This window comes from Taeniopygia guttata, chromosome Z (genome assembly GCF_048771995.1).
Source record: "Taeniopygia guttata chromosome Z, bTaeGut7.mat, whole genome shotgun sequence".
Taxonomy (NCBI): domain Eukaryota; kingdom Metazoa; phylum Chordata; class Aves; order Passeriformes; family Estrildidae; genus Taeniopygia; species Taeniopygia guttata.
The window spans coordinates 50,439,737-50,462,937 of record NC_133063.1 but is presented as its reverse complement, the minus strand read 5'-3'; the positions used below and the strand labels follow the sequence as shown (position 1 = coordinate 50,462,937).

Here is a 23,201-nt window from a genome sequence, read left to right as displayed (position 1 = left end):
CAATATAAGCTGGTCATTGCAGAGACACTTGAATGTCAAAAGAAGAGTCTTCCACTAAATGGTGATACTAAACTGTGTTAATTTGTATATAACAATTAAAAGTAGTCAACACAAAAACTGTTAAGAAATTAATTTTTAAATGCAGTCAACACAAGAATAGTACTCTTTCAAAAAGCTACTACACAAAGAATGGACAAATTGAAAACTCTAGATGTTCAGTGATATTACCTTAAACTCTTTGAATGACAGCACTTTGCTCTTGTTAGGACTAGGTATTACAGGACAGCAGCACTCCTTCACCCTGGAAATAAGAGACCAAAACAAATGACATTTTTGTTCTCTTATCAAAGCACATACCAACAGAAGCCACCCAAAGATGACCAGTATCCCAGAAATGCCATAAGCCAAGTACTTAAAAATCCACACAATCAGACAGCCAAAGGAAGAAATTAATGAGGCCTTGCAATGGGCTGGAAGCAACAAGCTGCAGCAGTGGTTTGTGAATTAGATTAGTAATACTGTCTGTCTACAACAGACACATGCATTACGACTTACCACTTCATCTTCCAGTGGCATATAGCTGCTACTAGGGCTGGAACTATCACTAGCAGGAATACGAAGTACAGCATGTTTGCTGTGGGAGAAAAATACTTTAAAATTATGGTTTTAACTTCTCACATGTTAAAGTCAATATAGCTTGATTTTCTGGGGCAAAAATAACATCAAGACTGCATGGGATGCCTGCCACTAACCCAGCAGTAAAACTGTGTGGTCCATGGTTGCAAGGTAGCTTGGCTGGAATTTCTGGGATACTTCCATTAGCCTTTAGAACTGGATTCCCTTCATTTAGAATGTAATCATAACTAGATTACTTTTTATTTGCCCTCATATTGGCACCTTAGCTGTAAGAGTAATTTTCAAAATTATAACCTCACTTAAGTATTGTTTAAGGTTTTCTCTCAGACTTGCAGAGAAGACTGATTTTTACCGTGAGACATGAACAACACCTGTACTTCCATTTTGGACTAACTAGCAAGAAAAACATTACACAAGTGTCCAGGTTTCCCAGGATTTATGCTGATACAGGGATCTCAGTATTTCCTTCTAGCTGGAAGACAGCCTTGGGCTATGCTGTTCACAAACACTGAGGCTGTAGGTGGGCTGGAGGGAGCACTAGTTAATGCCTGCTCTCCCTCTGCCTTGTCTAGTGCCCTCCTGCCCTGTGCTAGAGAGTTTGTGTATCCCTACCACAAACCACAGGAGGGAATGGACACATGTTACATTGCATCTCTTGTGTCTCTTTAGGGTTAATTAAGCCTTTTTTTTTATTGTCTGCTTGTCTGTACAAACGTCTGGCTGGCTGATGGGCGCTGGAACTTCTGTGTTAGAAGCAAAACTGTGCCTGTGAGGATACCATGATGGTCAGACACTGTAGTAGTTAGCCTAAAACATGGACTCTCCTTGCATAAACTAATGCTTCCCCCTTTCCCATCCCTTCCCCTTCATCTCCAGCCCCAAAATGTTTTTCAAAACAGGCATCTCTAGTTTGGATCCTAAGTTTCACAACCATGCTGACTGGTATTTTCAAGAGAAAAAGTTATGGGCAAGTGATTTCCTCTTCTGCTTTCGTGATCAAATCTGCCCAGTTAGCAAACTCCTTTGCCCATGCCAACAACCCTTCTGTACTGACTTATGAAGGAGTGAACTTGGCAACAGTTTTAAAGATGGGTGAGAGTAAGAATCAACATTAGAATTTCAAAAGTCCATACAGGAATTACCTGTTTGCACACAAGTCTGTAGGTCTGTAGGTTTTCCTATTTCAGAAAACCAGCTAAATCTAAATACAATTCTTCAATTAATTATAAAAAATAGGACTCACTACATGTGCAAATGTGCATATATTGGATATAATACTTAAATAAAGATGTAAATTAGGCTCATTCTAAAATTTAAACATAAACCTTTCTACTTAAAAGTATCAAAATGCCATGCTGGTATGCTCATATCATTTCTCGGTTAGGTTCTTTCTTAAGTGAATATTGCATTGGATTAAATGTTTTCACTTAAGAAAGGAAGATTATTATAACATTGGAAATCATCCCATCCTTCTGCTAGGGGATATTATTCACAGCCAGTACTCACAGTTATATGGTGTATCTATGTATCTAAAGTTGACAATGGGAGTCTCTCCTCCACCTGTAAATGCTTTAACCACTACTTTGTATTTTGTGTTTGGCATCAGGTGTTTCACGGTGTATCTCTTTTCTTCTGGGTTTTCAATTGTGTATTTACATAGCTCTGATTCATCTGAAAGAAAACAGATCAGACAAAATCACTGGATCACAGAATGTTCTGTTAGAAAGGACACTAAGGATGACCTAGTTCCACCTCCCCTCCCATGGACAGGGACACCTTCCACTAGACCAGGTTACTCAGTCCCATCCAGCCTGGCCTTGAACACTTCGAGACATCCACAGCTTCTCTGGGCAACCTGTTCCAGAGCCTCACTACCCTCACAGTAAATCTTCTCCTAATAGCTAATCTAAACCTATACTCTTTCAGTATAAAACCATAACCACTTGTCCTAGCAGTACAGGCCCTGGTAAGAAGTCTCTCTCCATCTTTTTTATAAGCCCCCTGTTAGGTACTGAAAGGTTGCAATAAGCTGCCCACAAAATATTACAAAACCAGCTAACTGAAATAACAAAACATTTGCAATCCGCCTCCTTTGTAATTTGCATACTTTCTTCCAGGAAGGATAATGCATCCTGACTCACTGCCACTGGGCTGGACTCACATCCCTTCTAACTAGACTGGCCACAGCATTGCTCTCCTCTGGCAGACACCTAACAACTTGTTGTCAAAGACTGAACCTTGTTTATTTTAATTTCTTTTTCCTTGAGCATTGTACCAGAATGATTTGAGTTTTTTCATTTCTTTTTTTTACCAGAAACCTTTAGCCCTTAAGGTCATGTCAATTTCTTTGATTATCAAATGCAAGAAACCTCTGCCTGAAAAAAAGAGCTCTTTTGCCTCTTTACTGTGCAACTCCCAAACCCCAGGGAGAAATGGGTTAGCTTATTTCTGCTGTTTTCAGTCACACCCCTTGTCTGCCAGCAGAAGCAGTGAAGCAGAAAATCTCTGATTTAAAACTTTTTAAAGTGTAACTGGGATTACTTACAGAATTATGGTACTTATATGGTTAGTTCAGTTCTGACAAGAACTTCTGCATAAACCTCCTTCAGTTCAAACTATACTTTTCATCCTGGCACTAGTCTAAATCAGCAGAACAGAGGACATGACCCAAGCAGAAGAAAAGGCATGGAAAACAAATATATTCTTTTAATGTGTTGGAAACATCTGAAAATTATAATGGAGCAAAGTCATCTGGAGCAGTTCTGCATGTGGAACAGAAAGGTGTGAGATAAATTTGTGGCTTTGTGCCACTTCATAGCTCAGTTCTGCTGAAGGATCTCCACTGTAAACACACAAATACTTTCACTAAAAAAGAATTTACATGGATAATTTATACAGTGCTCCAATTTTGAAGGAAATAAATTGTATCCCATGTGTTCCTAAAATACGCCAAATCCTAGTAAGACTAACATGCCTTCTATCCAAGTAGAGCACACACAGATGTTTTTCAACATTCATCCAGAACTCATATCACAAGAGGCAGAACTCCTCCATAGTACTGAAGTCTTTTCTGGAGCTAAAACAGAGTCATGGAAAAGAGGATGTGGGCTGTAAATCATTATAAAGCCAGGAATCACTTCTGCCTACCAGCACCTCAAGCACAGGGAGGACCAAAAGCAACAGGTGTTGAAACCTAGAGAAGGCTGAATGAGCCAGCCAGGCTGCCTAATGTGAACTTTCTAAGATGCTCCAATACCAACAAGTTTTCCACTTGTATCAATGACACAACCTTCTGTAGCAGAGAGCTCAGTTACCTGAAAGAATGTGCTTTTTTGATCCTTTCAAATTGCAGTTCCCTTGTATAGGTGACACATAAACATGGTAGCCTCTTACAAAACCAGGATCTGACTCATTTGTGAGATAAGAATCCCAAGACAGTGTTACTGAATTGTAAGTCAGGTCAACTTTTCTCACAATAGGGTCAAGAAAAGGTGCTGGAAGAAAGGAAATTCAAGTTAAACTTGCAAGTATTCTTCAAGACTCTTTTTTCTTATCATTTGAAAAATCCACACTCCCATGTGGTGTTTATGTTTATATCTTTCTTTATTTAAAAGCTGAACAAAGCTCTCTACAGAAACTGTCAGCTTCACAGGGCCTTCATGCACCCACATTATCAGCCATAACTGATAATCACAGCTTTGTTTAGCTCTCCTAATAAACATGGGCTCTACCTGGTCACTCCACTAACCAAATATCCTCCAAGTAGGGCCTGTATGTTGATAATGTTGTATGTAAAATGCCTCACTAAAGATACAGAAAGAACACAAAAACTTCCCATTTTATCCAGCTGTAGGAGGAGGCAATTATTCCATTTGTGACAGATCAATTTAGCAAATGGACAAACCCCAAATATGTTGCCAACTTACGCAGCTCCCGAAGATAACCAATCTTCTTTTCCAGTAACGAGGCTCTATTAGCAACAGATCCATAGATGCCGAATTTGTATCTCACCCCCGGAACAAAAGCAGCTAGAAAACAGTTGAACAAAAATAGGCTATGGTTTGTCTTTCAACATTACTTTTATTTAATTGCTTCCTACCAAGGTCAATAACCTATTAGACACCTTCTCTGAGTGCTATTGCGCCATTAAAAGCAACTGAAGGAGACAGAGGGCAGGCCAATTTTTGGTGTGCATTATGTGAATTAAATACATTTATTCTGTCTGAAAGAGAGAATTGGGACAGAGGTTTATATATATATTTTTTTTGCCATACAGTATTCAAGGTGACTGAAAAATAGACTCCAAATGCACCAAAAAGAAGGACAATTACATTTATGTTTCTGGCACAGGCAAAGGTTGTGTTTTGGAATATTTGATGCAAACATATATCCAAGGTATCAAGATTCCTTGTTATCCTCACAGATATTCACTCCCATTCACATTAAGCAAGTGCAAACCACTGAAGAATTTGGCAATACTCTTCCCATGCGTTACCACAGTCCTCTTCATTATGTGCAAGTTTCCGTACATTTGTGAGAATTGAGGTGCAGCTCCTTTATTGCAAATTTATGTGTGTTCCAACAAATTTTGTTCCAACGGATTTCATTCCAAAGTGAGCTCTCAGCTTGAGAGACACTAGGAAAGATAAATTCTTGTAGCTGTGGAAGCATATTAGAGCAACTTTCACACAGACAGAAAGGATTTAGGTCTGCTAGCCACAAACAGGATAAAAAACATGCAACTGACCCTAAGCAAGGGGACTGGTGCTGAGACACATCATTTGTGGCACACTGACAGCACCAAATCTCTCACTACACCATGGGTTTAAATTGCCTGAGTCTAAACTTCTGATCCATGTTACAGATAGGATAGATGCCCTTCTGCATCTCTCTTGCTAAATTATTTTAACTTCTTCATTAACCTCACTATCCTCCTTCAAGATGCTGCTATTAGCCACTCAGAAAAGGTTTTGTCTAAAATACTGTGTTGACTTTTCTAATATAGTATGCTGCTTTCCAAGGCTTAATGGTGCTGGTAAACTTGTGTGTCTAATTACTTTGGTAGAAAAACATGATGTCACATGCCTTTGAAGAATTACACCTGCACAGCACAGAATTCAATATTTAAAATATTTAAAAAAAAATATTTGTTTTCTAAATTCAATTAATGCCCACAGCTTGAAGAACTGCTGCACAGTCAGAAAGGATATTTGTTTGGCTTTCACCTGAGCTGATCACAGCACTGGAAGTGTTGGGTCCAAATCTCTTCCACTGCAAATCACAAGGTTGCAACCTGGGAAAGTTACACCAATCAATAATGTAACTGTTATATATACTTCTGGGCTCCCAGGAGATAAAAATGCCATCATCTGTACCATTAACCTGTCCTTCCTTAAGCTCTTCAGTGCCTAGGAATGAACAAAACAGAATCTCTTATTATTGTTCTGCATGACACTTCAGAGTCATTTTGAATACAATACATCTCCTATACTAACCAGCTGAAAATAACAATAAAAGAGTTGCACTCCTTCACTAAATGACATATGGGGTCTTTCATATGCTGAAAGCTGACAGCTCAGAAACCATCCAGCAATTGTTACAACATGTTCACCAAAAAAAATCAGCTGCAGAAACCAAGAGTCAAAGAGTCAGAAGAAGCTAATCGCACTGGCAGCACCATCAAGGTACCTACTGCAGGTCTGAGGCCCTAGATTTAGGCTAAATGTATTTTGCTGTGTGGAAACACTCTCTGCACTTAAGCTTAATAAACCCACAGCTGCCACCCTGTAGGAAAAAATACAGTCATAATTTTCATACAGCAGTGGTGTGAGTTAAGAGGTAAGATTAATTTGTTGCCCAAGATGACAAATTCTGTCTTCACTCAAACAAAACTCTAGTAATATAATTATAACTGAAAATACTCCTACTGTTACCTGTAGCTCTAGAGATGATCAATACTGAAGGAAGTGAAACATTAGCATTGTTCTTTGCCATGATACTAATTCTATAGGAATGGTTATCAATGAAAATCCTTGTGCTATTGTAGACTGAAGAAAAGGAGATGCTTTCAGGCTGGGAGCCATCTTCTATTTTTTTCAAGGTTACTTCATATGAAATAATTTTTCCATTTGCTTGAAAACTTGGTGTTTGCTGAGAAAAAAAGTTATGGAAGAAGAGAACAATAACTTAGTAAATCTTGCTGAACAAATATGAGAGGATCATTCAGAATTTTAAATAACTAACAGAATGTGTTATTTCTGTAAAAATATGAACACTAATTTCCATACATTCATACATACTGATTGAAATGGAAATGCAGAAGTCCTGGTAATGGGATCTGTCTTATTACAATACTTAGAAAAATAGAATTGTATTCCTGAAATTCCAGGACAGCATACCATCATAGCTACATGTGTTCTGAGATATTTTATATACAATCTGTTTTAGATTTGTAAAAAACATTTTCATACTGAATTGCTATCAGCTGCACACAAATCATGGGAGAAGTTTCCAAGAGATGGAAATTTCTTCATGAAGGGCTTTGTTTTTATTTCTGTAGGGATGTCTCACCTTCCAGAACAAGGTCACATTTCGTCCCCCAAGAACTGGTGTAATTTCTCTCCATATGTCCAGTTTCCCTGATGGAGCTGCAACAAATATAGCAAAACAATAAAATGAGAATGCTCTGGGTGTGGAAAGGATAGGCAGTTTAACGCTTCCTCCCATTTGAAGAAATTCCACTCACAACACCTCCTTTTCACTCCCAGGTCTTGCCCAAATATTATCCTTTAACATATTTTTCCCTTTGTTCCTTTTTTTTTGAATTAAAGTCTCCTTAATTTCCCTAGAAAATCTTTGTTTGCAGTCACCAGACTCTTCCTACCTCTGCACCTTTCCTCCAGGCCACACAGGGCATGGTATCTCAGTCTGTCCATCTTCCCAGTCAACTGCATTTCCCACTGCCTGCACAGCAGGGAATGTTCAAGACTAACAGGTAGGCTGACAATTATTTAAGAAGTCATCTTCTTGAAGTTTGCATAGCGTGTTTCTTTCATGCATACAACAGGCCTCTGCTTTAACTACACAGCAGAAGAGTAACAAACAGCAAAGAGAGGTGGCAAGCAAGGAACATCCCTGAAACTTTGCTTCTCAACGGGTTGGACATACTTCCTTCCTTTGTTCTGGTGGTCAGGGGGTGGCTCCACGCACTCCACCTCCAGAAGTGCTTGGCCGCCCCGCAGCGCACCCTGGCTGTGTACTCCGTGTACGGCTGCAGCCCACGCACCGTGATGCGCCTCGAGTCCGCAACCGAGCTGTTGTGCTGCAAAACACAGACACAACAGGCACAGCTCAGAACAGCGTCCTCAGCAAGGTGTCCTGCTCTGAGAAAATAGCTCTTCCTCTAGACCCTGCAAGAGACAGTTAAGCATCACTTGGGAAAGATAGTCATGGAACCACAATCAAAAAAAAAGCCAATAATATACAAGGTCAAAACAGTGGGAGATTCAAAAAGAAGGCTGGAAGCACCTCTGTGTAACTGTCTGAGATATTCAGAACCCTCCACCTGAGTACTTTTTACATCCAGGAGGGAATTTACTAAAATCTTGGTCTCATAGAGTCTTCGGCTATTACTTCATACAAAAGTAGGATGTTGTTCCACATCTATGCAGAGTAATCTACAGCCATCTTCTCTTTCCATGTTTTTTTCCTAGCCTTTACCTCACTCTCTCCTAAGAGACAGAGTGACTTCTGGTAACAATCAAGAAGCCAGCCTCTTCTCAAAACTGTCTCCTGCAATGGCCAACTGCAGTGGTCACTTGATTGACACCTACAATCCTAAGCTACAATAAAGACAGAACGCAGCTTGACTGTGATCTGCACTGCACCGTTTTAATGTGCTAGAGGCAAACTGCCTTCTAAGAAAAGAGCTATAGAGAGGTGACAGTAAACAGGCAAAGAGTCCATCAAGCTCACCATTTGTGGAAGAGGTGGAAAAAAATAAGGAATCTAGTCAAATAAGCTTCAAAGAGATTGAAGAGGAAGGGAAGAAACACTGTTCTGGGATTCCACCACTGGAAACAAGACTCTCTACCATCAACTACAATCACTAGCACACAGAAAAAACTTGGACTGATACAAAAGAAACCTTCAACACTGCTCTGAAATGGCATGTGTGAAATGGCATGAGCAATAAAAACAAATCAAGATTGCCAGTAGCTAATACATATATATATTATGTATTATACAACTTAAGAATTATTAGGCCCTTTAGTGTTTTCATTAACTTCAACAAATCTCAGAACCCATTCAGCAAAGCACTGAGCGACATAGTCAGACCAGTCATACCACATACTTCTGCCAGGGTACAGGCAGTACTTGGAGTGAGAATTAGAGCAAATAGTGGCTGCCCACATGGACTGCATAATCAGTGTAGAGCTTGGGAAGCAAACAAATCCAGAAAACAGACAAATCGACATGCTCACAAGATTTATAATGCATTGGTATTGCTGGGGACTTATTTTTTAATCACATCAGAGAGATCCTCACTATATTTTTGTTTAGGAAATTCAGGTTTCATACCAGTTCTACTTTTCCATCAGGTTGGAGCACTTCAGTCTGACAAAAGAGTTCAATTTCATTGTTTTCATAATTCCAGTGTAATGTCATTTCTGTATCTGTACAATCTTCCCAAACCTGAAAAGGTGCAGTGGGATACACTGCCAATGGAAAATCTGAGTTAGCTGTTTCAAAACATAAAATACATGCAATAGTATATTAAGATATTTTAGCTGCGTAGTAAAAGCAAATTAAAAAATAGAGATTTTTCTCCTTATCTAGAAGAAACACATATAAATTATAAAACTTCATTTCAGAATGTAAATGCAAGTAAATGTTGCACAAAGTTTAAAAATCCCCTTGTGCTACTTAGAAATGTTTTAAAACATCATGGATAAAAGGAAGAGAAACATTAATTTCAAACCATTAAAATTCTCTAATTCAGGGCCTGGCAGAAGCTACCATGATATAATATGGTAACATTTGACACATTTCTACACCACAGAATTGGACCTCTTTGACAACAATTTTATTCACAACTCTAACATTGACTCCTGTCAGTAGTTATCCTCCAGCAAACAGTGACAATGCTACTTCTTCCAAAAGATTTCAGAGATTCTTTACTGCCATGTAAGAGTAAGAGTATTCAGCAAGTGAAGTAAATCTCAGACTCTCCCTTATTACCAATACAATAGTGAGGAATGCAATGCAGGTGAGGGGTAATGCTTACACCCTTGGCCATTTATCCTGAAACTTCACATGATTGAATTACACCACTCCATGAAATACAACTTGAGGACTTTCACACTTGAAAGAGTTTGTATTTGATATAGAAGGTCTGAACTAGCATATGCTAGAATTGGAAACAATGGATTTACATTTTCCTTTACTTACTGTCACCCTTTAAGAAAGAAAATCCTAATGTAAATATTTGCAGGATCAGAGAAAAAATGAAGGATTTTACAGGAAGCACTATTTAAAAGCTTAACTCATCACACATATTATACAAAATTTCTTTAACTTGCAACTATCATTAGGACCAGAAAAATAATATTGTAGTAAATTTTAATGTACTTATCACATTGAATGTAAACTATTCTAGCCTGACTTCCCATGAAAACTGAGTTTATGACATTGTATTGTCTCCCTACATACAACCTGTCAGTTTACTCCTCCACTTTCTTGACCTATTTCTTCCACTTCCGAACAATCAGGTAATCAAATTTTAGAATTCTCATGCCTCTCTTGAGACAAATCAGACACAGACATTTAACGTTAGTTTCTTCATATAAAAAAGCGTGGCTTGCAAAACTGTCAGCAATGCCTCTGAGGAAGGAAGCAGTGCCAGGGTGCAGCAGTTACACCAACAACCTCCTAGGCCATCCATTGTCCTGTCAGCTCCTGAGCTGCACATGTTGCCTCCTGCTTCTTCAAACAGGCTGGGCAGCCACAGGACTTGGGGAACACTGAAGAAGATTCAAGGAGAACTGGAAATACTGCTGGAGACTGAAGAAACACCCTGATGTTTTGAGGCAAGAGTAGGAAGAAGCTTAGGGGACCCGGGGCATACTGAGATAAAGGATATAACTACTAGGGAACAAAGAACCACAGCCATTAGACACTTAGAGAATAACCTGCCTCTTGTCACTGATGAACTACTTTTCCTCCCTTACAGTAGCACAGTGGAGGTTACTGTCCCATATTAGGACCAAAAGCAGATTAGCACCATAACTTCTTTCCCAGCAATAACTCCTACACATGTATCACATCTCGTATCATATCAATTCCCAAGTAACCTACACAGATATTTTGCTTAAATATCCCATTTTATATCCTTGTATCATTTTGTTTTCTATTCCATTAACCAGCTTCAGCAAAGCAGCAGATTTCAAAACATTAAGGGGTAATTCCAATTACCAAATCTGATGTTTGGAGTAAAGCTATTTTCTACTGTTCATACACAACTTCCCAAAGGTGAAACTGAAGAGAGAGCAGATAACTGTAGCACAGGGACAGATAAGAAATTAAACTGGGAAGATAAAAATCAAGGACTTCCATACTTCAGACCAGGGCACAGAAGTATCAATCTCAGAAAGACCAGAAAAAAAGGTATGGAAAAAACCCTTACGTCTGTGATCTACATCAAAAACATCTGTGGCAGTTTTCTTTCCCAGTGGGTTTTCCACAGTCACTGTGACATTCCAGATCCGCTGCTGGCCTATATTCCAAGAGCATGAACACTGCTTAGAACAAGTTGCTTTGCACAGAGCTGTTTTCTGGGATGACCTATCAAAGAAAGTGAGAGGTAGGAGAGAGGCAAAGAGAGTTGTCCATAATATATCATCAACATAGATCTTGGAAGTTTCTGATGTCCAGCTAGAATATAGCATCATAAAATATAAGGCTGAGGGGTCTTATAGAAGAAGCCACACACTTCTTTTCTTTACCCTGAAGTACGATGAATACAAAAACTCTTTAAAAAAAGTTTCTTTTGAAATCCAGGTTTGTTTTTTTAGGATACAGCTACATTGCTTTTAGAAACTTACTTATGGATAGTCTAAACCAGTGACTTATTTACCAAGATTTAAAAAATTTACATGTTTACCATTAAGCTTTTAAATGAAGTTGTAATTTCAACTGCACCTTGAAGTGCATCTTCTAACCTTCCATTTTTAAATCAGTATCCCAGTACCCTAATGGAAGTGAATGATGCAGAGGCAAGGAAGGTATATGCAATGCTGGCCTGTTTTCTGCTGAGATCTTTTGTTGAAAGTTTGTTGTGATTTTTAGGCCTCTGTCCCACTTTATGAGTTTCCCTTTCTCTGCAGACCTTGCTGTAAAGTCCCTCTCCACATGCAAGGGCCGTGTCTGATATCCCACAGCTGTGTTGCCTTGACTCAGACTGCTAAGAAGAGCTATGAGAAAGTCTACAGATTTTTTTTTAAGTAAAAAAGCCAGCTGAAACTACAGAAATTACAGACACAAGAAGGACATTTGAGATAGGATTGTCAGTGGCTCAAGGATTCAATAAGGATAACATCAACATCTAAAGCTCTAAAATCCTAAAGGAAAATAACTAGGGAAGTTAATCAGGCAGAGTACTCAGTCTAAGTCAGCATTTGTGCCAATGGATCATGACCACACTAATACTCAGCCTACCAGCTGATCAGATCCCAGTTATCTGTTGTGTGTGCTACTCAATAATTATGTTATACTTTTAAGTTACTACATCCTGATTTCAGGGTGTCTTGATATCTACAGAACAATATCCAAACTTACTAACTCAAAAGAATGGTTAGAATAAGCTTTATCAGGCAGAACTTGACCTAAAGGACTACCAACTTTGTTATAGCCAGTCTGATTCAGAGCAGTTCAGCACTGCTCAAGCTTTGTTAAATAAGTGATCAGTGAGGTGGAAAAAAGGTAAGCAGCTAATTACAACAACAAATCCACAGATTCTAAGGGAAAGAAGGAAAGAAGGTGACTGGTAAGCACAGATCAGAGTTAATACAACAATGAGACTTACGTTTTAGACAATGTGTATTGTGGTGAATTCTCTCCGTAGAGATAGGTCTCTTGATCTCTCCAAGTACATGTTACTCTTTTCATGTCTTGAGTTTGGCAGGAAAAATCTTTAGGTGTATCAGGTGGTTCTTATCAGACAAAATAACCAAAAAAAACCCCATCATGGCAGTCAAGGCAAAACTCATCAACCTTTTTAATACATTAACAAGCTAGAAAATGGATAAGTACAAAGTCTGGTTTATTATAGATGCTATTACTGAAATTACAGTTATTCACTGGCCACTCTGCAGAGATAGTCAAGACAATACCATGAGTCAATAGCAATCAAACACTTTTATACTGCATTATCTTTTTTTAATACTCATCCATTCATTTATTCAATCTGTACTCTTTTCTATCCTTAAAAATTGCTATTGGCCTTTGAAAACGAGACTGTGCTGAGTTTTTACCACATGCACACAGACAAGGAAGCTGAACTCCTAAATGGGTGGGTATGTTTATGAATCAACCACCTGTCATAGGGTCAATTAATTTTATGCTATTCTTTCCTGTTTTCTCTCTATAAATTTACAAATCTGAAGTCAGATGGAGTTCAGACAGACATGACAAGAGCATAATAACTTACAGCAAGCTTTTTTCCCCCATCTATTTTTTTTACAGTCATTCTTGAGTTAATAACAAGAAGAAAATAAAACTGTAAAATGTATTCACTTACTACCCACAAAGAAAGCTGCTTCATGTGACCGTTTATCCTCATCAAAACAGTAGACATGAATGTTAGATCCTTTGTCATGCGACAGATTTTCTACAGTGAGAAGTCTGACTTGACTGTTTGTGTGCTTGAAAACATCAACAGCTGGGAATACAGAGAATTCCTTAATGGTTCGACCTTTCCCTCCTATGCAGCAAAGAGTAATATCAGAGCCTTCTGCTAAAATTTTTTCTTTTGGAAAGATTTGTGGCCCACTTCTATTTGAAGTGTCCAGACCTGCAAATCAAAAAAAAAAAAAAAAAAAAAAAAAAAAAAAATCAAAATCTGCTCAAGGCAACAGCCCTCAGCCAGAACACAAAACTAAGCATTTCCAGAAGAAATTGCTAATGTTATATTATCCATTCATAGACTCTTATTTAGTATTCTTCTGAATACAGAGGTGAATTTCACATGTAATAATACCTTTCTCTTAAACTCATAAACATGTAATGTAGTCCAACAAACTACCTAAGAGACTAAATCTGTTTTACTTCCTTTCACTTAGAGGAAATCAAAAGTGTTATGTCAAGAATTCTCTTTACAAAGGAACACCACCTCCTTCTCCTATGCAGACACTGTTGCTTATATCCAGAACACCTGGTCTTGAAGACTTGTGGTAGGGGGCTACAAAAACATCATGGTCATGCAGAGCTCAGCTAAGAGGAGTCAACATTGACTGAATCAGATCAAGGGGATAATCAACTTGGAATGAGACTCCCATAGCTTTCTATGTTGGACTGCTTGCTGGATGGGAACGTTAGTGGAATTTAAGTGACTCACAACTTTTTACACATATTGCATGGGTAAAATCTGCTGTCAAGAATCTGATCCAGAAACCTGATGACAGGTTACTACCTTTCAGAGAGCTCTAAATCAGGTCTGTTATGTGGGATCAGTTTGTGACCAAGAAAGTATTTTTGTACCACATCCACTTGTAACTGAAAAAAATAAGATCTCAAAGACTGAGAAGACAGTGGGACAAAAAAAGAATCTTGCATCTTACTGCCCATTATATAACAACAGAGAGATGAGTGTCACAATCCAAGTATGAACATCTGTGATGCCTCTTCTGTTGGAGACATGATACCTCCAATATCTAAAAGCCTTTGCTGCTCCAAATGAGTGTTTCATTATAAAATCACTAGAGTCATGTTTTCTAAAGTAGTTGCATATTTTGTTTAAACAAGATTCTCTGGAAACCAAACTGCTTTAGTAAGACATGATAATCCAAAATAAAGATGAATTTTGTGATGTCATTAATTACATTATTGGTTCACTCCCTGGTTTATTCTCATATAATTCAGAAGACATTCCTTCCAAGTGAAATAAGGAGCTGAATTGCTCCTTTCTCTCTGCTTCTGTAATACCAATTCAAGCTATGAATCCCAGACAAAAAACACACATTCATCAGATCATGCAGCCGCTTGCTCTGTGCTTCTCCTTGTTTCCCTGAGTCTGGGCCAAGGATGTGCCTATCCAAGATCCCATGTCACTTCATCTACTACATTGTTTTAATGTGTGTAAAAAAAAAATAGCTCTAAAACTTTTGACTAGGGAGATATTCTGCAAATTATAGCAATGCCTGAAGCACTTCTATTATTGCTGGCAAAATATAAGGAACTGGCTAGTGCTTAGAGCATATGGATTCTTGGTGTGATGCCATCTCTCCTGAACTGTCCTCCGTGGTTACATTCACTGGTGAATTACAAACTAGTTTTATACTTGAAACAAAACCCCAATATTACAAAGTCTTGTTTTGCTTACCCGGAAGAGACTCCCACAAACTCCACTGACTCCAGATTTTTGATGTTTTGGCCTTGCTCCTGATCCTCACAGCATGTGACATACACTCCAAAGGTATATCTGAGTCCCATGTCCAATGAAGAGGCTTTCCCAGTTTATCAAGCGTGACATTTTGAAATTCCTACAAAGAGCAGTAAGGCAAAGTACTGAAAATACAGCAACATGAAAATTTGAAAATATAATCAAAAACAGCAGGAAAGCTGAAAGGAGAAAAATGCTTCTGAAAATGAATGTCTGAAACTCTACTAGCTACACGTGATCTCACACTAAGTAACTAGTCAGCTAATCAACTGCTTACAGATCTGTGCTAGCAGTGGTGGAGTGACTGATGTGCTGATATATTCGGGAGTAAGACCCTGCTTCTCATGACATGGATTTGCTCTCAGAGACTCTCTGCAGGTTATTTATGTCTGCTATTTCATAAGCTGCTGCCTACAAATGCATCCTAATGCCCTGGGTTACATATCCCTGTGGTGGAGTCACCAGCCCTAGAGTGACTTAAAAGATGTGTGAATTCAGCATTTAGAGATGTGGTTTAGTGTGGACTTGGAAGTGCTGGGTCAACAGCTGGACTCAATGACCCTATAGAATTTTTCCAACCTTTGAGATTCTATCATTCTACATGTTTTAGTACTTACAGCAACCACACTAGATTCTCAGTCTATAGATCTGTGCTGCTCATATGATTTGTGCCAAAGCTGTGACTCACACTGAGCCGTAGAGAACTTCTCCCCGGTACTGCTTTCCATCAGCAACACCTGCACTTTCATATTACCACTGCTCTGAGAAAAATTCTGCCATCAGTTCAAAATTTAATTTCTCAGTTATAGCCCTGAGGAACGTGGCTACAGCTCTAGAAGTTATAGGCTGTCCATGCTTTGGTATAAGCAGACTCACAGAGCTTCTTTATTGGTACACATACATCAGAAAAACACAGAAGTAAATATATTCCTGTATGGTAGTGACATCCAAAGTAACTTGTCATGTTTATTACGAACAAACAGAACGGACTACATCCCTGGATTTGAAACACTTTTACTTCCTTCCAATAAGTTAATAAGAATTTGTCGAAGGACACTTCAAAAAACCTAAACCTTAATTGTTTGTATCTATATGGCCCCAGTTACTGACTTCAGGGTGAGATCTACTCATTGGGATAAAAATCCTATCCAGCATATTAAAGGGGTAAAAATCTTCAGAACTGCATAGAACTCATTTGCAGTGAAGATGTGGTTCTTCATACTCAGAGACAAAACACCACCAACTAGGGTGATCAAAGTAAGCTGTGATTTATAACAATGCCTATTTTATTTTATTGATCCCTGATTTCAGAAAAGTAAGACTTTGTCTGTTTTATGTACTTTCTGACAAATAGCAACTCTAAACGAGCTAGTGCAATTTTTCAGTTTAAGTTCTAAAAGTCTCTTTGGAGTCTGCTCCCATACAGAAGTCACAAGCAGAAAAACACCCAGAACAGGCCTAAGCCTGTTATTTGGGTGATCTCCTCTTCAGAAAATGTTGCTGGTTCAGACACTAAGGAAAACTATTAGGACAGGGAGTTTACAAAGAGACGTAACTACATCTTCCATCACTGTAAATGACTAGTACACTTCTCTTCTAAGTACACTTACTGTCCACACAGTAGTAGCTTCATCAGTTCGACAGACTTGTATCTCAAAAGATATTGCCAACTCAGCATCATGTGCTGACTTGACAACATCCCATTCCACCAGCAGCCGTTGAAGATCCAAATCCTTGGAAACGTTAAGGTATGTTACTGGAAACACATCAGATTCTAGGAGCAGAAAAAGGGCACAAAAATATTACTGTCTAGTTCAGTTAAAAAGCAGATTTGAAAAAACGGTGGTTAGAGGTAAAATAGGTTTCACACCAGATGGTTCTGAAGGAAAAAAAAGTAAGTGATCAGGACCTATGCTGATGATGACAAAAAGGAAGATAAGTCATCTTCTTAAGGAATCAACAGGTTAAAATGAGGTTCCTTAATCTATTCAATAGCTCCTCACCATGACATTTGGTATGCTGTTTAATTTCTTTATGCTCTCAATTTACTAGCTGTTTTATGGGAGTACAGACCAATACCTTCATAATCTTATGAAGAGGAACAACATAATGTATTAAGAAGGACTAAATCCCAAAAAATCCCAAACCCCAGCAAGCCTTTATATCACTGGGGTAGAAACTCTGGGCTCAGTTTTGATCTCTGACATAATACAGACTAAACGAGTTCATGCAAAACCATTATTTTAACAGAATAGGATAAGGATTTCCCTCAGTAGCTGGCTTAGATCATAGTCTAGCATTAAGTGCATTCCTGTTTGCTCTACACAAAGCTTTGGTCATGGCCATGGATTCTTCTGCTGGAATTAGACACCTAGCTCTAATGGCACTTGCATACTTCTCTTGGTATGGATTTAATTCTAGACAATGACATGATAAAGCAAAGTTTAAAAGTCAGACAGAAGTCCCTTTTGGTGTTGGGAAATAAAAGGCCCTGCAAGATTGTTCTGTGGAGAAGTACAAATAACCCTCTAAGTGGTTCCTCTTTTTAGATGATTCCTTTGTGACCCCTCCCTAAAAACCCTAACTGTTGGAAGAAATGAAATATATCACTCACTGATTTGTCAATTCTCTACTTCCTGAAAACTAAACAAACATAAACCCCCTAAATTTGATCTGATTGTTAATGAAGCCAGGGAGATGAACTGTCTGAGTAACTAGGCTTTTTCTTTTGCCACAGGTGCTTTCCAAGGTGCTTCTGCTTGTTACAAAAGGACAAGGTCAGAATGTTTATCCTAACCAAGACACAGAAAAAAAGACACAAAAATAGCTACACCTTTTAATAAAATAGAATGCATTCTGTGCATTCCTGATACATTACGGCCAGAATCATCAGGGACACGATGGATTGAGTAACGTCAGCAGCCCCTTACAAAACTGCCACCTCCATCCTGTCCCCTAGATACACTTCGCTCACTGGACTACCTGACACTTTCGCCATGTATCACTCGCAGAAACACAAGAATTCAGGAGATTTGGACTGAGAATCTACATTTTGATAGATGCTTCTGGTAGCCATCATGTACCCAAATAATTCTGCAATTTATCCTGGAGTAGCTGCATTACCCTAACCTCTGTGCAGCAGTTTTCCAACACAGGGATTTTTACAATAGGAGAAAGGAACAAAAGACTCAAGAGAAGCAGCAGTTATAACAATCTCAGGTCAATCAAAGGAAGCAAATAAAACTTTATAAGCATATTTATTTATTATGAGACTACAGACACTGACACAACTCTGTTGTTTATATAAGTACAGACTATAATTAAAGAATATATGGAGGAAAAAAGGTACAAAGTTATTAAAAACTGCTGAACAAAGGATTCTCTTTTAGCAAATCATCCAGAAAATCTGTTGGGATATTTTTAGCCTATTCGATTTTCAAGGGTACTAAAAGTCAGAGCAAAATGAAAACCATATGCTTTCCATCTAGAGAAAACTACTGGTATGAGCATCTTCAGATAAACTTGGAGAACAAATCAAGTTTTACTGTTCAAACATATGGTCTTAGAACCAGGACTACGGTATCTTCAAGTGTTTTGGAGAAAGAAATATATGCAACACACCTTGTATAAAGTCTCACTGCAATCTTAATATATAATTACTATGCAATTATTAACATGTAAATTTACATGAAAGCAGAATTCACAGTCTTAATGTCTTTGCATGGTAAGTGCAAAATGTTTCACATGCAGAAATAAGATTCCTTTTTGGCTATGGTAATGACATGGTCCTTAAAAAGCGTATCTGCCGCTTCACAGCAGCCTTTGAAAAACTATGGGCTTCAGTTTTATACTGCCATAAGGAAACCCAGTACCTATGGTAATTATTGTCTGAAAGTAAATAAACAATGTAGAACACTTGGGCGTAAATTTCACTGAACGATGACAGAGCATCAATTTTAGGTTTTACTGGAAAAAAGAAATATTATTAACTTCACTGCCAACAACTGACTAGGCAAGGAGCCAGAACAACCAAAACAACACAATGATTCATAAACTCAACAGTGGAAGTGGAGTATCACTTTATTTTGTGAAGATAGGACAAAACACACTTCATTTTCCCACATTTTCCAGACCTTCACCATCAACACAAGATAAACACTGTTAAAATCCTACTTATGCTAAAGAATTAACTGTAATGTCTCCAGTATTCTTGTATGTTCACTACCCATTTACCTGAAGCACCGTGTACCAAATCTCTTGAGGGATCTCATTTCACATTCACAAGATGATCTAGAACTCTGGGCCTTGTTATTTTCTACTGTTTTTTTCTGTCTGAACTGCTGAAGCAACAGAGGAAGAAAGGAACTGGGGGAAGGAAAGGACCCTGCTAGTCTCTCAATGAAATTCAATGGCACAAAGTAAGGGTCCAGGGAAAGAATAAATACACCTGAAAGAAAAGCCGGCCAGTTGGCAGAAACCCCTTTCTTTATCAGGGTGCACCATTAAAAGAAACTTCTGCATATCTTCTGAATTTCCTTATCCTCTTTCTGCTCTTTTTCTAGCAAATTATAATTGCAAGTGTCACTATTATGCGTACTGCATTGATGATGAGCCAGCATCTCCTCTCTGCATCTGTTTCTTTTTGTCCAAATGAAAATATCATCCCTTTTCTTGCCATAAAGAATACATCCACCTGCCACACCTAATTAGCTTGCTAAAAGAACTGCTAAGGTCTTATTAGTTTCTGTTTTTCCTCCATGTGTACAAGTGCCCCTCCACTATCTCTCTTCAGCTAGACAACATATCACTTCACACCCTACACTATTTTGTTTTCTACAGAATTTGGCATAAAACAGTCTAGATCATCAGTTGGAGCTTATGCACAGCACTAAAAAATGGAAGAAACAACATAGTTAAGGATATATCCAAAATGTTGATGACCACCAACTTACAAAGTAGGTAATAAAGAATTTTGTAGTGTAGTTTTAACATGTGAAAGTATTTGCAGCATTCACAGTTACAATATTCTCTTATAGCAAAATTAAGTGATTGAGGCATCTTAAGACTTGTTCTAACTTGCAAGCTAACTCAAGACTATGTGAATAGTTATGATTAACAGACGCTAATTTTATTCCTGAAAAATTGCAAGTGAAAACAAGTGACTAAGTTACTGTAATGAAGTAACTGTCCGGACTTGCCAGCATTACAAAGTTTTGCCATTCTAGGAGCCCTAGTAATAATCTCAAAACTGGACTTGGGTGAGTGGTGTGTGAACATATGAATTTCAAGGTTGAAGAGAGAAAAAATGTCTGAAAGAGATATATTGCCCCTTCAGTATGATAATAAATATATTTTTGAAAACCCAAACATCTCTCTGCTTTCTTCACCAACTTAAAAAGGGCAATAAAATTTCCATAATGCAGACTAGAGCTTGGTAACATCTGCCTTTTTAGTGGTGGTCACAGCAAGGGCAATTAAGAATTTTCTTTTTGATTTTAATGGAGACATACTAAATGCTGGCAGCAAGTACACAAGTATTTTTTACCTTAAAACACACAGCATTAAAGTTATCATTATACTCAACTCTTTCCCCTTAAAATATGCATATTTTCTTTCTGTATTTGTATTGGATGAGTATGTGAAGTGTAAAAAATAAAAATCTGGTCATGGAATCTTGTGGCACAATCAGAAAAGAGCCAACAGAAATGCTAAAGTTTTCAGAGATGAGACAAAAAAAGAAAGGAAAGAAATAAAAAACCCCACAGAAGTTGTCAAAGAGGAAATAAATTATTTTATGTGGCAGTACAGATGATAGGAGAAAGAGGATGAGAAAATAAATAAATACACCTTGGCTTCATATCATTACAAGTTGCTGATTCAACAGGCAATTTTGCATAATGGGGTCACAAAAGGTAATAATAAAAGTTGCTCCATCACCTTACCAAAGAGAATAATTTGATTAAATGTGTGACATGTTGCTTGATCAGAGACTTACAAATCAGCAAACTGAAAGCTTCAGTTGCTGTAGACTGCTTCCACATAAAAAAAAAAAATCATTTACCTTGCTGTGAGTATGCAGTGTAGCACATCCTCAGGGGGAGCAGTACTGCCAGAATCATGAACTGATTCATCATTCGTCTGCCTTTTCCTCCATAAGACTTAAGAGCAAAGAAAACATTTTTATTTATTTGTTTCTTTCAGGACAAATGCGACATGCCAAACAATAGTCCAGATAATATTACTATATTTAAGAATGAATGAATAAAAATCCAATCACACAGACTCCAGGAAGCTTAAGAGAGATTCAGGAAGAACGCACAAAGAGATAAGGAATGAAAAAAGTAAACCTCTTGTTTTTAGGACCTAGTTACAAAAAAGTACCTTATAGTCAAAAAGTTCAATTGAGTCTAAACAAAAAGATCACACAATATCTTTAAAGTTTTTAATCCACTTATTTCAAATAAATATTGACGTAGAAGTTTGTCCTAATATACTTTGGCTTTCTTCCCGCACAAGTTAGAAGATATCCATCCTAACAAGGGGAAAAGAGTATTAAAGGTGCAAAACACCTTGTGATTTCTGCCCCACCTACAGTCTGACTGATGAATCCAGCCAACTCCTCTGTTAGCACCCAGGACACTATATATGGAGGGCTTTAGTTAGACTGGAGTTTAAAAACACATATCAAGTCTTAGCAAGTTCCATTCCCAGATGGACTGTCATCTCAAGAACCACAGAGCTCTATCTTTCATTCCATTTACAGCTTTCACTGTGCCAGGATGAAGCTCTTGGACTTGCATAGAGGACCATGAAGGACTGAAGGACTGACTGTACATTAGGTTTCAGAAGACGTGAATCACTTGCAAATTCCCCAGTGCTGAAGGGAAAGCTAAACATCAAGCTGTAGTATGGTTAAAGCTCTCTGGCAAAGAGGGTACAGGGAGCACAAACAACAGGAAGAGGACAATGGATACAGCTATCTTAAACGTAAAACTTGTACATTTTACATTTCTGAAGCTGTGCAGAATACTGAAAGTCTTCTATCACTACTTCCATAACAGACATTGCAACTGCTTAGAAGGAGATAACACAAAAGACCTGCCTTCACTAAAGCTAAGGACAGAACATTTACAGATTTCAGAAGGGCAAGGAATTCACTACAGAATTTATTTCTAGCAGAAAACTTCTGATTTAATTCCTCAGAGATGCAGACTCTTAAGTGTAATAAGTTTAATTAAATTAAATGGTTTTGAGTGTGCCCAAACTTCTCCTTGTGAACGCAAATGCTTCACATGCAGGCCCCCATATTTAGCAGCTGAGTGTTGTCTTGCCTAATGCATAAGCTTCTGCAGTCTTTCCTGCCACTAAACAAATATCCTCAGAAGTATTTATATAACACTAAGATCATCATATATGAAGAATCTAAATATTTTTGAGAAGCTAGGCCAAATTCACATGCAACTATTAGACTATTCCAAAAACTGATTTAGGGAAATCTTTTTTTTTTTTTTCCTAGATTTTCCAAGGATTTTTTAGCACCTAAAAGTGAAAATAATTTGTTATGTATTGTCTGGAATAAACAAGACAATAGAGAGAAGACGTAATTATATCAGCATGATGAAAATCTGACCCTGCAAGACTCCTAATTTTGTAAATATCTTTAGGGTTGGATGTACAAACTTTGCCACATGGGTTATGAATCATTTAAATCCAATATTAAAAACAGTGGGAAAGTACTGTGGAATATCGACATATTAAGACTATTTGATTAAGTTACTTCTTATTTGGAAAATAAATCCAAACTTTTTTTATGCTCTCAAGAACCATTCTCAACTATTGTCATGAAATCGATGTCTAATTTAATTATCTAGCTCAAATCATTTACACCACCAGCTCACTAATGGCACAG

The 23,201-nt window shown here is 37.9% G+C and overlaps 1 protein-coding gene across 4 annotated transcripts in view; it reads right to left on the bottom strand.

Moving 5' to 3' along the window:
• LOC105760857 (oncostatin-M-specific receptor subunit beta) overlaps positions 1 to 23,201 on the bottom strand; it is a 31,131-nt gene that overhangs the window by 4,091 nt on the left and 3,839 nt on the right. For 3 of the 4 annotated variants that reach the window (XM_030258694.4, XM_030258693.4, XM_072922619.1), the window contains 16 exons: positions 21,354 to 21,450; positions 16,903 to 17,066; positions 15,233 to 15,392; positions 13,433 to 13,705; positions 12,719 to 12,845; positions 11,321 to 11,478; positions 9,217 to 9,353; positions 7,804 to 7,957; positions 7,207 to 7,283; positions 6,570 to 6,786; positions 5,862 to 6,044; positions 4,563 to 4,664; positions 3,951 to 4,130; positions 2,143 to 2,307; positions 556 to 634; positions 229 to 301 (listed from right to left, as the gene is read on the bottom strand). In XM_030258694.4, coding sequence (XP_030114554.1) covers positions 229 to 301; positions 556 to 634; positions 2,143 to 2,307; positions 3,951 to 4,130; positions 4,563 to 4,664; positions 5,862 to 6,044; positions 6,570 to 6,786; positions 7,207 to 7,283; positions 7,804 to 7,957; positions 9,217 to 9,353; positions 11,321 to 11,478; positions 12,719 to 12,845; positions 13,433 to 13,705; positions 15,233 to 15,392; positions 16,903 to 17,066; positions 21,354 to 21,426 — 2,322 coding nt within the window. In that variant the 5' untranslated portion in view covers positions 21,427 to 21,450. The remainder of the gene's footprint in view (positions 1 to 228; positions 302 to 555; positions 635 to 2,142; positions 2,308 to 3,950; positions 4,131 to 4,562; positions 4,665 to 5,861; positions 6,045 to 6,569; positions 6,787 to 7,206; positions 7,284 to 7,803; positions 7,958 to 9,216; positions 9,354 to 11,320; positions 11,479 to 12,718; positions 12,846 to 13,432; positions 13,706 to 15,232; positions 15,393 to 16,902; positions 17,067 to 21,353; positions 21,451 to 23,201) is intronic. The other variant, XM_072922620.1, reaches the window with a different exon arrangement.